General features: G+C 35.0%; 1 protein-coding gene across 3 annotated transcripts; it reads right to left on the reverse strand.

Moving 5' to 3' along the window:
• Positions 1–1,677: 1,677 nt before the first annotated feature.
• On the reverse strand, positions 1,678–13,447 carry LOC149556276 (zinc transporter 4, chloroplastic-like). Of its 3 annotated transcripts, XM_089830476.1 has the most exons (7): positions 13,324–13,447; positions 12,593–12,664; positions 12,252–12,513; positions 8,704–8,779; positions 3,195–3,910; positions 2,622–2,771; positions 1,678–2,522 (listed from the first exon to the last, which is right to left on the reverse strand). In XM_089830476.1, exons 3-7 carry the CDS (start codon positions 12,261–12,263, stop codon positions 2,217–2,219), a joined length of 1,260 nt encoding a protein of 419 aa, XP_089686602.1. In that variant the 5' UTR covers positions 12,264–12,513; positions 12,593–12,664; positions 13,324–13,447; the 3' UTR covers positions 1,678–2,216. The 3 variants fall into 3 exon arrangements, with proteins under 3 accessions (XP_089686602.1, XP_089686603.1, XP_089686604.1); XM_089830477.1 differs by having other exon boundaries at positions 12,252–12,664; XM_089830478.1 differs by lacking the exons at positions 12,252–12,513; positions 12,593–12,664.
• Between the last annotated feature and the right edge of the window lie 2,022 nt (positions 13,448–15,469).

Genomic DNA, 15,469 nt, shown 5'->3' on the forward strand with positions numbered 1-15,469 from the left:
TTTTCTCTTTAGAAATGGTACATTTTAATTTTTTAAATTCTTTTTTTAAATTTTAAAGACTGCTTAATATTTCTTATATTTGTTATATTATAAATTTAAAGAAATCTTAAATCAAATCAAGCTATTTTAAAATGTAATTCAATAATGCATAATTAAACTCAACAAAAAATTATATTTATTTTATTCAAATGCTCATTTTTCTTTTAAAAACATCATCTCTTCTCTTTTAATTATAATTATATAAATTTACTCATTTATTATAAACCATATTTATGTATGTCATTTATTATAACTATTAATCTTACCATTACTAGAAGGCAGGGACTCCAGCTCCGGGGAACTCTTGTTAATTAAAAGATTTCAGTTACAGTCATTGTAAATGATATTCTCTAAGCACCTTCAAATTTGCTCATCCTATCCGAAAATTCTTATTAGAGGTTCAGAGAGGCAACGTAGAATAGGTTGTGTACGACAGGGAATTTTTTTTTTCAGAAAATCAATTTAAAAAGTTAATCGAATGTACAACTTGCCTCTCATTTAGTAATCTTTGAGAACTCCCTGCTCTTATGTGGCGACTTATCGTGCTGCTTGCTTAAATTTTGGTATACTTTAGTGCATTCGACAGCCACATTTCTCCTCCGACTTAATTAGCGGGAGCAAGAATGGCCACAACTGCAGGATTTTGAGGTGGAACCTAAAGTAGTAGTAGCACGTCTCGAAGTGAGAATTGGACATTATTTAGTAAGAGTTCGTTTTCATTTTCATATGGGAACAACCATTGAAGTGTGCCCACAGAAAATAAAAACAAGTGGACAGTTATTTGCACTAAGCGGATCGCATGAGTCTGTTATTATGAAGTATAATTTTTGTTTCATTTATTTTATATAATTATTAATTATTAATATTGCTTATTGCTCTGCTATGCCTAAACCTTTAACACCCCTTGTCACCTATAACAGATGACAAATATGTTACTATCTAAAGACCTACAATAAATACCCTGACATGTGACCCACTCCATACGACTTTACCAAGTATGGTCGGTTGTTGCCGACTACACTTTCATGCCGTAACATCAAACAACGCATCAATGAATATTACCAGAAGCAGCCCCAAATTGGCAATGGTGCAACCAATGGGCATTTGGTGCAACTCTACATATTAAAGAAAAAACATTTATGGATGTATTTTACAGTACAAATGTCAGAGGTGATTCAGTACAGACATTTTACGGTATATTGGCATCAAAGAAGGGGTCAACCTGCATAACTATGCAATCATAATCTCCAAAGTGGTATTTCCGCTGTAAATATGCATGCCCAGATCCTCGACACTGATACCCCTTATATCCTCGACACTGATACCCCTTATATATGTTCCAATCAATTTGTCATTTTATAACACAAAAATCCCTGCCAATAGATACTATGAAACAAAAATCGCTGCCAATACACATACTAGTTGCACTTTTAACAACAGATGAAAAAAACCAAAAACTCAGAAATTATTAAAACCTACAAGGTCGACGTTTCTACAATTAGGCAAGGAAGAAATGGATCAAATTTAAGCAAATTCCGGAACTACATTGCTTCTTACAGTTCTAAAGGGCGTAAGGAGTGTCAAATTCTACAAACTCCACCGAGAAAAGAAAGAAAAGCGAAGGCTAGAAGCTACAGATAGTCACGAGATCTTTGGTTATATTATTTAAATAACTTGTGTTACACTGTCATTCAGGAATCTATAATTTGTTGCATGGGAACAATGAAGGTTTAATTTTCAGTCCCCATCTAATATTTAGCTCAGCTGCCCGTGTGACAAAACAGCTTTAAACAGATCAGAAAGCCATTAATATTGATTGTCAAAAGTTCAGCAATTGTCCTGCAGTACTTCTCCCGACAGAATGCAACTTCAAAACTCTTCCACTCCATTTTGGAGATCCTAACAAATGATGAATTCAAGAAAACATACTTGAGTCGATCATTTAATGCAGATGCTCAGAAATAAAATGTTTGGATCCGCCACCGACTTACTGCGAGAATCTCTAAGCAACATAGATTTTATTTGTGCGCCCGGCAAATGCACCAGTACATGGACCATATTCCTTCACACCGTACAGAATAACTTCCCCTGTGAGCTCTGCCTGATAAAAGTGCGCAATGTCTATTCAAATGTGAAATATAGATGCTCAATATTCACACTAAGAGAATAACTATATTTCATGCCCATATTGCAAGGGATGACATCATAAGACCACCTACAATTAAGGCAATGTAAGATACAACTTGCAATCTTGGATTGCAACACATTCCCTTGCTGAGAAAATCCGCTGCAATGAGATCTACCAAAGCCATATATATGAGAATCCCTGCAGATATAGAATCAAATATACCCTCCACAACAAGTGCTCTTGGGCTATTTGGATTGTATATCGAAGATATTCCAATACCAATGCCAATTCCTGCAGGAGTAGTGATTGCAAAGAAAGAGGCCATAATGGTAGCTGAGATAGATTTGAAACCTGCCTGCACATTTGCAATGCCAACAGCACATACTGAGATAAGAATGCCAATACCAAACCCATAAGAAAACTTCAAATATGTTAAAAAGACAGTAAATGAGACCTGCGAAACACAGCCTCCAAGTGCAAAGCCTTCAAAAAATTGATGAAAGCATAATGCTCCCATTAGGGGCCTAACTGTACACGGACTCTGAGAAACTCCAAGCGAAAGACCAATAATAACTGAATGTGAGACAATTCCCATTTCTAGAACCTGCATTATTGTATTCAGATCAGTAAGTCAGCTATAAATTAGAAGGCTTCTAAAAAAGTTCACGAGATACATATCCAAGTTAAACTAATAGATTTTATATCTTTATAGGCTAGAGGGATCAGAGAACATAAACCCAATTAATTCCATGCTACCTAACAATTGTTTCCCAAGAATATATCAAATGAAATATGTGCCACTAGGTCATCTATGTGAAGAAGTGTCATATGCACCAATTAAAATAAATTCTATTTGAAGAAGTGTCATATGCACCAATTAAAATAAATCAAATGCGACAATGGATCATACTACACCTCTTGCCCTTACTGATTTTACATGACCATCAGCTTTAAACTTGAAAATGGCTTCCAAAATTGTAAAACCTAAACTATGCTACAACACTAAAGCTAAAAAACAGTGCTCAACCTGGGAAACTACAATATGTCGAATGTTTTGGGAAGGTTCAGGCATGATGTGTTCACTATGTGTATGCCCAAATTGCTTATGAACATGCTCATGCGTTTCGTCTTCACAAGAATGATGACCATGAGGATGACTGTGACTATGGGATGCTGCATGAGCACGCATGCCTACAATATGCATGTGTCTGTCACCATGTTCTTCATCTGGCATCTTTTCATTTCCATCCTCAACAGATGAAGCAGGCATCAATTCAGGCCAATTCTGCTGCTCCTCGATATGGCAAATTGACATGACACCATTCTGTGCATTCTGCTCCTTCAAATGTTTCTTCTCATAATATTGTGTACCCAAAAAGTCAGCTAAAAGAGTGCACAATGTAGCCAACATTGCAATGAAACCAGAAAATGGAAATTTTGACCATGGCATATCTGGCAGACACTGATCAGTAAGAGCTGCTTCAGCATCTGATAGCATATGAACAAAACCTGTTGCTAGAATAACTCCAGCAGCGAAGGCCTTAGCAACTACAAAAAAGTTTCCACTTGTCCTGATAAAGTTCAATCTCCTTCCCAAAAGAGGCAATGCCACTCCAGAAGCACCCATTACAAGAATCGCAAAAATGGCAATTGTCTTTAAATACAGAGCAGCCTGCTTGTCTCGGCATTCCTCATCACTGGAAGTTCCACAATCGGAAGTTCCCATTGTTTTCAGTGCTAAACCTGAAGAAATAACAAATGACAATTTTCATATTAAACAAATCCTCCAGGCAAACAGTGCAAAAGTAATTTACTATCTATTTGAGAGCCACCACATTGAATAAACTGCATGGTGCTTCTCCTGTCGACAGTCTATAGCATCACTTCATCTTTCTTTTTAAGAAGGTGAATGGAACTTTCATTTTTAAGACAATGTTGATGTTTAAATAGTATAGTGCTCTGTACTAAAAATCAAGAAACTTTACCACTACGGTTAAGTGTTATTACTTACAGAAAATGATAGTTTTTCTCATTATTTTTCATCCAAGTAATTTAATCATCTGAAATACAGCTTAAGTGAAGCTTCTGATCATTCCATACAAGATTATGCCAATAAAACTGTTATATAATCGACGATTGTATGCACAACTATCTCACAAGAAAACACTTGATTCATAGTGTTCTAAATCATAATGATTAAGGCAACATTATTCACTTATAATTGGTTCCAATTAGAAGTTCATAAATTTGACTAATGTTATGCAGCTGTTACCTGATTTTCACTAGAAAAAAAATTATTTTCCATTGTTTTGGATGATAAAAATGCTGATGTAGAAAATCACAGCTATGAATTGGAATTGAGATAACCAGACTAATGCATAAAAGAGGAAAAACTCCAACCATGGATTGACTTTCACACAATCGTCTAGCAGATTGTTGAGCATTTTCCATGACATCGTATGTGTAGTTGATTAGAAACAAATGCAATATATATTTAGGAGAAAAAGAAAGTCACTGAAGGTTATTTACTTTTTCTGTAAGTTGAGATTTAAGGCAATGTCTTGAGATGATCCATCCCTCCACAGTCTAGAGTGGTTGAAGATATTCAGGCAAGAATCAGCATTGACTATAAAGGAAAATCCACAAGTATCACTATCAACAAAGATGTCTAGACAATCCCTCCAAGGACTAAAGGTACAAGTGATAGCCATGCTGCCGTGTTTAGCAAGAGACCTCCCATACAAAGCTGTAGCATGTAACCTGTGTTTCTTGGAAGCAATAAATGATGCATTTTGATTCAAACAAAATTGCAATTTCAGATTTAAATATTGATACATATATTTACAAACATATCATACTTATACAAAGATCAAAGATTCATCCCCTGGGAAAATCCTCCGACTGCCACCTATGAGAAGTTCTTGGGGCCATCCTCTGATTAAAAAGGTAAAAATGTTCCTAGAAAGGCAAATCAGGACTAGGGAACAGCTGACCACCTAAATGACAGCCACCTGTCACATATAGCCCAGCACTTTGAAAGACAAAAAATTGTAAAAACAAAGGTAATGCTGTGCTCCATTTGTTAGTGAGGGCATTCATGCTATGACCAGCTTCAAAGCATCACCAATCATGATAGAAGCATCTTTAGGGTAGCACCATTCATTCTAGCTCTATGAGATGTAGTCAATGCAAAGTAACGAGAATCGGAATCAGAGCAGAATCGGCAAAGCCGAATCGAATTGTGGATTGGCCATGAATAAGAATTGAATCAGCTATGAATCAGCAAATTTAAAAAACCCTTGAAATTTAGAGATTTTAATAAGTTAAAACTTATTTCATGCACCCTTTATTGAGTAACTTAAACACATTATAACATCATCAAATAGAATCTAACATACATAAACAAGGAACATAAATTATTTATCCATCACATATGTAAAATATAAATTTTAGCTTAAGTAAATAGAAATCATAGGATCATAATGAGTCACGACATAGATATATAGAATTATAAATGTTGTCAAATCATAAATGTATGTAAGATGAAGATCCATAAAACCAATGACATCAAATCATAAATGTATGTAAGATGAAAATCCATGAAACATATGTTTATCTGTAAACAAAATGAAAAGAAAAGTCCATCTGCTCTAGCTCTAGCCTATCTCTCACTTTTTCTCTCTTTTTGTCATACTCAACAAATGGAAGGCCTTTTAGAGTTATAAGAAAGAGAAATGTGAAAAAAAAGTCATTAAAAAAGTTCTTTTTTTAAAGGTTTTTTAGTTGCCCAATTGGGCTGCCTGATTTTTCCAGCCGATTCATGGCGAGTCATGCCAAGAAATCGTCGATTCGATTCACCGATTCACAAAAAATTGCCTAGCTTGAATCAAACTGCCGAATCACGTGAAATGCCATGATTCTCGTTACTATGAGTCGATGGCATCCATACCAGTATGAATGGATAACATTAGTGCCCTAGCAGCCACCATATACAGGAATGTGGTTCTAATATTGTTCTATGAACTCCTGTAAGGTATAAGCCTTTTTGGAACACTATTTAATTGTCGAATGAACATTGAAAATCATTTCTGCAGTTCCGAGGCATACTCGGATTGATTAATAACAGTGAGATAAGAGTGCATCCTTAAGAGGCATCAATAAGAGAAGCAGAGTGAGAACTGAAAAGCCTGAGCGAGGATTAAAACTTAAATTAAGGAGCTGACATAAAATGCCAACAGTAAATGAATGATTATTGATTATATCTAAGTAGTCATAGTTATGGCTAGTATTTCTACAGACAACAGAGAAGAAGTTGAATGGTGAACAACAACCACAACATGATAAGAAGTGAAATAATGTGTATCCCAACCCATCTATGTCAATGTCCTTTTCCTTTGATCTTATAGTGCTTGTGCCAGTCTAATCCACCCCTAAGAACAGTAGTAGCCTGTAAGAGCTAGTTAAATAATGTTCCTTCTAGGCCTAGTGATGATAACGAAAAGAATGAAAGTGACATAATGTTATTTCACCTCATTACATTTAAATATAACATATCCATATTTAAAATGCAAACAACAGAATTTGGTTGGTGTGTTCACTCTCATGTGAATTCTCAATTCAGCCCTATTGTCTATGCAACAAGGTTTATAATGGTATATGATGAATGCATTGGATGAATAATTGAAATTTCTTATGGTATGGTTTTGGATTTGTTCTAAAAATGACCTCGCATCCCTGAAACCCACCATGCTGCCCCCTGCCATCCCCATCCCAGAAACTCAAGAGGAACATAATACACGAGCCAATTGTCTTTACAAATAAAAAAAATTCCAAGAACCCGTGTCAACAATATCTGTAATTTTAAACATAACATTTAGAACTTTGGATAGATAAGAAAGCCATAATAACATTTATGACATTTGGATAGATAAGAAAGACCCTACTCTGCCATATAAAAAAGAATGGATGCAAACTACACCTACTATATTAAAGAATTTAACCCCACAACAGACCATGAGGAAAAAACATACATAGGAGCATATATCAAAAGGAGAAGAAAAGTGATCATAGCCCAACTTAAGACTAGTTCTCATCATGGGAAGAAAAGATTCGACTATATTGCAACAGAGGCACAGTAGAGACAGAGCAACATTTTATCATGGAGTGCCCAGCATACAATGAAATCTGTTCCAGATATGTGGATATCTCTTAGAAGCGGGCAATTCTGTAACCTATTTGAGGAAGCACTACTAGACAGAACAGAAAACCTTGTGATCAAAATATATTATCAAAGAAGAGGTTACGAAGTGCTCAAGACCTTGGAACCCCATTCTTAGGGTGTATGCTACTTAGGTAGTCCCATAGGCTGCTTTGGCCTTATCGACATTATGAAAATCTCTCTGTCTTTCTTTCTTCTTGGAAAACGGTGGTTTTCATTGTTGCAGATGAACAACTCTATGATTACATTTTCTAAAATGGATATGAAAAACATGCTACTAGGGGTAAACTACTAGTTCCTTCGTTTTCATTTTTTCATTTTTTTGAAAATGAGCCCAATTTCATTAGTTCCTTCGTTTTCCTTTTTTCATTTTTTTGAAAATTAGCCCAATTTCATTTCCAAAAGCAAAAAATGTTGCATGAATTTATAAAAAGGTCTGCCTCATGTATATTCTGCTCTTTAAACACCACATATATTAGTGAGATATTGCATTATTTGCTCACAATCCTAATTGTTAGCCACAACTTTCTGACAGGAATATTATTTTCCCTGCTCTTACGAATATGTGGAATTCTCTGTAACATACAAAATTCTATAAAACTACTTTTCAAAACTGCTGATCATGATCTATATACTCAAGTATAGAGAAGTAACATAAACACAGTGACTCGTTGATTCATAGGTCCAATAGGTTTTGTCAATTTTCAAGGAAAGTAAATATCATCATCAGCATTACTTCATGGTGACATATTATGATTTTCCTTTATCTATTATCCTAAGAATATTTCAATATTAGTAGTGGCTTGTTTTAACCAGGATTAAAGATATAATTTTCATTGTCAGTTGGGAAGACACCCCACTATTTTTGAAAGCTTGGACATGAAATTCAAGGAGTTCATTTTCTAAAATACCACTCTTGACATTGGTATATTTGGGTAACATTCATGGATTTATAAGAAACATGATTTTTTTAATTTTACTGCAGAAGGCATCAACTAAACCTGTGATCATATCAAAGAACCAAGAGCCTTCTCTTACTTCAAGTCGTCTACTACAGATAGTACTTATATCATCAAATAAACAATTAAATATAGAGAGATTATTAATTTTCACTTTCAGTAACATTGTTAAGGATATAACAAAATCGTATTATGGGTAAAGCCAAACAGTATTAATCAAGGATTTCCACTAGTTTTCTTATAATTAACATAGCTGTAATCATCATAACTGTTTATCAATCAGTATATAACTTTTCAAGATGGAAGAATATGATTAGAACTCTCAACAAAACAGCGAAGAGTGACATTTGATGAATTACCTCCTATGCCCTGAGCCCTCTCTTTTAGATATAAGAAGCAAATCACTATTCCGTCACTGCAGCTGCCTGTCAACTCCTGCATGCAAGATCAATACTAAATACTTAGTCAGGTCTGCAAAGACTAGAGAACTCCGATCAGATAGAAATAAAAACACTTACAGTGTCCCTTTCTAACACACTCAAACCAAGCACTTTGTACAATTTATACTGCTCACATTTACCTCAAACTAGAATAATTGTTAATATGATTTGATATTGCTCAAGTCCACTTAGAAGGTACATGCTCTCGTAAAACTTACAATACAGGTTAACCTAGACGAGAATTGAGGGGACTCTAAGCAGCAGAAAGATAACTGGATCCTTCTTATGAAATGGATCTGACTACATATGTACACGAAAGGGGGACAAGTTGAGATAAAACTATGATCTACAGTGCCTGACAATCAAATACAGATTAGAATCTAAGTTGAGATCTGTTGATATAGTGCATTTATAACATAAAAAGCTATTCTAAACAAGTGAAAGTGAAATTACCAGTAGATTCAAATGTTATTGTGCCCATGGAATCATAAACAATTAAACATTAGATCTTTGTTTGCAATAGATATAGGGTTAAAAAATATGAAAGAATACTTAACTGTATAGATCATTAAATAAAAGAAAAATCGATGTGAAATTTTTCAGCGCATAAAAATCCTCTAGTTTTTCAATTCTAAAATCACTTAAAGTAACCTCGTTATATAGAAATGAATATAAAGAATATTGGAAAGATTATCAAAAGAAAATGTACAGCAAGAAGTTCCAGCATTTCGGTGTGCAGATGATACAGAAGCCTCCTAAGCTAAAGAGATATGAGAAAAAACTCCATTAAAAAACTTCTAATTTTCAACATGAATAGAACTAGTGAAACCCAATGCTGGCCAAGCCCACATCATACTCTAGGTCTGCTAGTTGTTAATGTAAAGACAAAGACGTTGTAATATATTGTGAAGCCAAGAAGAAAAGGCTTAGCATCCAAAGTGAACAAGGTATAGGTTGAACCATTTGTTTATATAGAGAAAACAAAAATTCACTCAATCGGCCTCAAAACTAGGCATAACCAGGTGCAATTGTTTTAGAATTGGAATCAAATGACAAAAACAGAATGGGGTTCAATTTTCTTGTGGGTTCAGCCAAGGAATGTGCACAGGTTGATTTTGGATCGTTCATGAACATGTCTGGCTGATTAGCTATCTCGAGAAGATTCCAGTAGCAGACAACAAGTTTACTGCATTCTGCTTGACATTTGACCATCAAAACAATGCCCTAGACACTAACCTGGTGATCATTTTCACTTGCATTCAATTTGATGAGTAAGATGTGTGACAATCTCCTCTGATTCTGCAATTTTTTTCACTTTTTGAGGAGTCAGACAGCCAACATACTTTTACAACAAATAGAAGTGAGGTTGCCTCTGGATCTTCTAATCTACCTTAACCGCATAATGTCAATGATGATGGTGATGTTGATCTTGATAAAGATACAAATGATGTTTATTTCTGTTCCTGGTATTGAACAATGAATATCTATCATGACATCCAAGATATGCAAATTGCAACCAAACTTTTTCTCCTCTTGCCTCGTATTTCCTGCCAATGCATCATGGAGTTTCATGGGACATATCTATGTAAATTATAAAATAATCAAATCCAGAAACATTTCATGCTTGTATATCGTATTTCAAATTGAAACTTGTAATATAATGGCATTTTGTTTAGCATATGCATGATATCTAGTCTTCTGAATCCTGTTTCGAGGCTGCAATGACTTGTATATGTTTTTAGATTTTTGTATGGGCATATCCAGTCCCAAAAAAATCACAATATCAGCATGTCAAACCTATATACTCATATCCATTCAACCACTTAGGAAAATAAGAAAGAACAAAAGGCAGACTATGCCAATAGCTTATTTTCCTTTTTGCTGATTACATGGCAATGAATACTAAAAACTATTAATTTCAAAGGTAAATATAACTAGCGCAACCCCAGCAGGCAAAAGTAAGGTTTAGCATTTAAGGCCAACGGCATGCAGATTGAATACACTGGTATTGGATTAAAATAAAAACAAAGGATCAAAAGGCAGACTTGGACAGTTCCATTTCTTTCATGTTATGATGTTATTGTTCGATCTTCATTTTTCTTTTTCCCAACTACATAGCAATGAGTACTCTATTCTAATAATTTTTGGCCTCCATTTAACCTCTGAGATCCCAATTAAGCAATATATTAAAATCTACATATTTTCAATGGAAACTGATCCACTAGGACCTTAATCAGATGATGCCCTTCTTATCCCCATATACTAAATCTGCTAGTTTTCTAAGTAAAACTACGGACTCCAAACAATCTACGAACTCTCAATATGACCAAAATATGTGAATAAACTTCACATCCAATTACCCGGATGTGAGACTGAAATTCTCTTACACAACCATTCTTCTTCCGGGATACCAAAATCCAACCGTGATGAAATGAAGTGAAAAACATAGCTAATGTTTAGTGCTAAGCCCAACATTACACAGATTGAGTACACGTCTACAGCATAAGTAGAAAAACATATAGTAAGATTGACAGGCAGTCTCACAAGACTGTCTTCTTTGTCTTGACATCTTCACTTTTCTTCACAACTATATGACAATGAATACTACCATCTACTAATTTTCAATTTAGATATAACATGTGAAATCCCAATGGAATGAAGTCCACAAAATTTGTAAGACAATATCTGCAAATTATGTGATTACCGAGATCCAATGACGAAAGTCATCAACATCTATATGCTAAAAACATGAACAGGAATCAAACCAGTAAAACCCTTATTAAATAAAACCCATACCATCCATTTGCGCCAAAATCTTCAAATTTTCATTCCGAACAAAACAAACGAAACCCGCTTACTCTGGGGCAATGGGTAGGGAGCGGAGTGTTACAAATTACATGTCAAGGTTCTATTCCATGGGGTTCGGCGCACCTTGTAACCCCATTAAGAAGGCAAGCTCACCAGCATGGTAGGACTCAAACTTGTTGCGAAGAGTTGAAAGGTGGGGATCATATTTAAGGCAAACATGCATATTCATATAACCATATTACAGACTACAACGCTTAGCCCAGACCATGTTTTCCATGTGGTTTTCTAATTTTCCTCTTAAGGTTGAACTAAATTTTTATGCATGTCAATTTGTAGCCTGCAAAATGAGCAACACCCAATTCGCCAAGCCCAACATTGTATTTCAACATGTATACCAAAATCTAGAGTAAATCCCAGAGATAGACGAATTGCGCAACCCAAACACTGAACACATCGTTACCAAAATAGAAACACACACAAATTCAAATACTAAACAAATGTTTTTTGTGAAAAAAAAACATAAACCTATTAAAGAAAACTATAATGAAATATGAATACACCAAAATCAAGGAAAGATCTAGCGCAGAGCATTTTACGCAAAACGAGATTGGTACCATTTCTACAGAAACTCTAATGCACAGAATGATTCTATACCATACCTCGAAGGACATTTTGAATAATTTGCAATCCTGCTAAGATGCGTATTTCCCGTCTGAATTGCAAATTCAAAATCTTAACAATTCTCAACAAAAATTTCCCTTTTATGGACGATTGAGAACAGTGAAAGTCCAGAATGATTCTCCCACGTACGTACGTTGCCCCCACATACTTGTGACACACAATTGAGAGTTCAAATTCGGGGAATGACTAAAACTTTGTATAGGTCTGAAACCGAAGGCGGCAAGGAAACTCTGTCGTCATCTTTAAAATATTAAGGAATTTTGTGGTCTAAACAATTCATCTTTATTTAACCTCAAAACCAAAATCAATAAATGGATACGAGAACATATCCCAACTTAGTCTTCGATTCAAACCGTGCCGCAGCATGCTAGATACGATGCCCACTGAAAATCTTTTTTATAGCAAAGGCCATCCATATGATACCAATATAATAAGAATATAAACATGATAATTAATCTGAACGCCACTTAAACTATTATAAGCATATTTAGTATATATAAATAGGGCAAAATGTCGATGAAGCAAGCACATTAGACTTGAGCCAAACAGAAAATAAATCATGATGTAAGCCGGCCAAACCAAGTCAATTTAAATTGAATATGTCGACATACTTGGTTTAAGTTTAATTAATTCAGGTATGAGTACATGCTTAGATGTACAAAACAGAAACTGGGAAATTTTAAACTGAAGCAAAAAGCCAAAATCCATACGCCCTCTTGGTTAATACCTTTTAAGGGGTAAAAGTACAAAACCTCACAATGATAATGTACATTGTGATCGCATACGTACAATGGATCAAATATGTTAATAGGGATTCACTGTCAAATTTAAGCTAAGAGAAAAATAAGACAGAACAAATTTCAGGCCCAGTAAATTGAATATACCCACCTCAATTTACAGATTAATTAACTGATAACATTAAATATACTCAATGCATAGTTTAATACCAAAATCAAGCAATCCAAATTAAATATTACCACTTAGACTTTATCACAACAACTCGCCAAAGATTAAAAATTGAGGATTAAATTATTTAAGCGGAGCATATACCTGAATAAGCACTTCAGATTATATTTTTCCTCTCTTTTTGGGTTGATTGTTCAGATCTTCCTGATACGTGATACCCCACCAGTTCGAACCCGAGCCCTCTGAACGGCGCCTGCTCAACAGCATTCCCAGCCATAAAAGAGTCATGATCGACTTATAGCCGTCGGATTGGTTGTAGCGAAGACAATGAGAAAACATACAATGTCGAAAGGGTGTTATCAGGATGAGGACATTGTTGGTGTACCTGTGACGCTGATTTTGGTGTTTTATGAACTCAAATTGAACTTATTTATGCCACGCTGTCAAAAATGTCGACAGTGACTGCTCATTATTTGCTCACCCCTTTCAACTTGTTTTCTTATTTCGAAGAGTCCAGAATAAAAGTAAATTTTCTGACCTCCAGGACATGCAAATCGTCATTGGAGATTTCAATAGGAGGGGACTTAGGCAGGGGTCCTATGAGGTGGGGCTACAGGTTTATTTTTTAGGTACAGGGGGTCCCATAAGAATTTGTTTGAGGGGCTACAAGTTTAATTAGAATCTTTCCCTTCATAATAGGAGCTCTGTTTTTTTAGGAAGCAGACAAAGGAAAGGAAAGGAAATGTAGTTTTATAGTCCACGACACTATGCCATAGTTTTTGGGTTTACGTATGGTGACAGTGATATGGGACTATCTCGTACTCTTCTTCGAGAGGCACTTGGCGCTATAAACGAGGCGTACATACCCTACCCCCAGTGGGATTTGAACTTGTGACCTCTTTTAAGAGTACAAGTTCTCCACCACTAGGCCAACTCAGGATGAAAATGGGGTGAGGCTGGAAACAGCCCCACCAACTTAGGAAAAAATCTAGCCATTTGTCAAAAACTGAGACTTTAAAACTTAAAAAGTCTTTTATCATAAAATAATTTTTAGAAAATTTTTCTTTAAATTTGGGAGCTGAAACTCAAATTACAAAATCCATAGGAGCTCTCAGCTTACAAATTTCTTTAAAAATCTCAGCGGGTGCGGCTCTATTTTTGAGGAAGTTGGCTTCCATGGGACCACAGCCTTATTTAAGGAGTGTGTTCTACGCATGCTAAATTGTTCCGATAAATTATTTCTTTAAAACTAGCAATTGCACTTGTACAAGTTGCAATGGTTAGATTATAGGAAGAAATAGGGGTAATTGATATTGTAGATACTTCTAATTATTGTTCTTATAAGAGCCTCAAAAATGAACATAGCTAATATTGGGTGAGTATTTTGAAATGACATTTTTTTACCACTGCACTTCATAGTCGTTACAAAGAGATTTGTAATATCTAAAAGTCGAAACCTTAGCTTTAAGCTCCCTACTCACCTACGGAGGTCCATAAAAAATGACAAAATTTGACTTAGAGTTGAGGAGTTCTAGGTGCGTGAATTTAGCCTAGGCGGCTTCTGGGTGATTTCCTCTACTCATAGTGATATTTTGAAGGGTGGGGATAAAGTTTCAAGTTACTAATTTAGCTCACTAGTAGTAATTTCCACCTTACTATCCAGTGATCAAATTGTCAATTATATACAATTGATTTGATTGTGAACTTTTCAATGAGTTTCTAATGAATTTGTTTCTCAAGCATACATTATCAAATGACTTTTATGGGGTTCCCTACCATAGTCTAATAAATAAATTATGAGGTTTTTATCACTACAAAAATAATGGAGATGCATAATTACTACATAAATAGCTCTAAGTTTTAACAATTTAAAATATGCAAAAACAATTGAGTGAGTTGGGAAGATAAGCCTAAAAAATGAGTTTGTCAAATAGAAAATCATTTCAAGGGAAACTAATTTAAAAACCAATTGTGGCAAGATTGTGAGAGATGAAGTGGGTAAAAGTATATGTTCAATTGCAGTCCCTCTAGGTATCCAAACTTTGCATATAGTGGAAGCCATGGCAGCTCTCCATACTATTCAAATTGCTAAAATGGCAGGATGTGAAAAAGTTTGGATGGTGGGAGATTCAAAAAATGTGGTAAATTGCATAAAAGGTGAAAACCATGTTTTGCAAGATATAAAACACATAATTGACAAAATTAAAGTTTTAGTAACTTTCATATCACCCATGATTTTAGAGAAACTAACTTTGTTGTTAGGAACTAATAGTGATCAAATCATTACTTG

The sequence above is a fragment of the Cupressus sempervirens genome, chromosome 5 (assembly GCF_028749045.1).
Source record: "Cupressus sempervirens isolate cs-2001-9-10 chromosome 5, ASM2874904v1, whole genome shotgun sequence".
Classification (NCBI taxonomy): domain Eukaryota; kingdom Viridiplantae; phylum Streptophyta; class Pinopsida; order Cupressales; family Cupressaceae; genus Cupressus; species Cupressus sempervirens.

Bases quoted from the DNA above. Each gene is read 5' to 3' on its own strand.
- LOC149556276 (XM_089830476.1), bottom strand. The intron at 3,911-8,703 runs GTAATTCATCAA...TTATTTCTTCAG, and splicing joins GAGGGCTCAGGGCATAGGAG to GTTTAGCACTGAAAACAATG. The intron at 2,523-2,621 runs GTCTCATTTACT...GCAAATGTGCAG, and splicing joins TTGGAGGCTGTGTTTCGCAG to GCAGGTTTCAAATCTATCTC.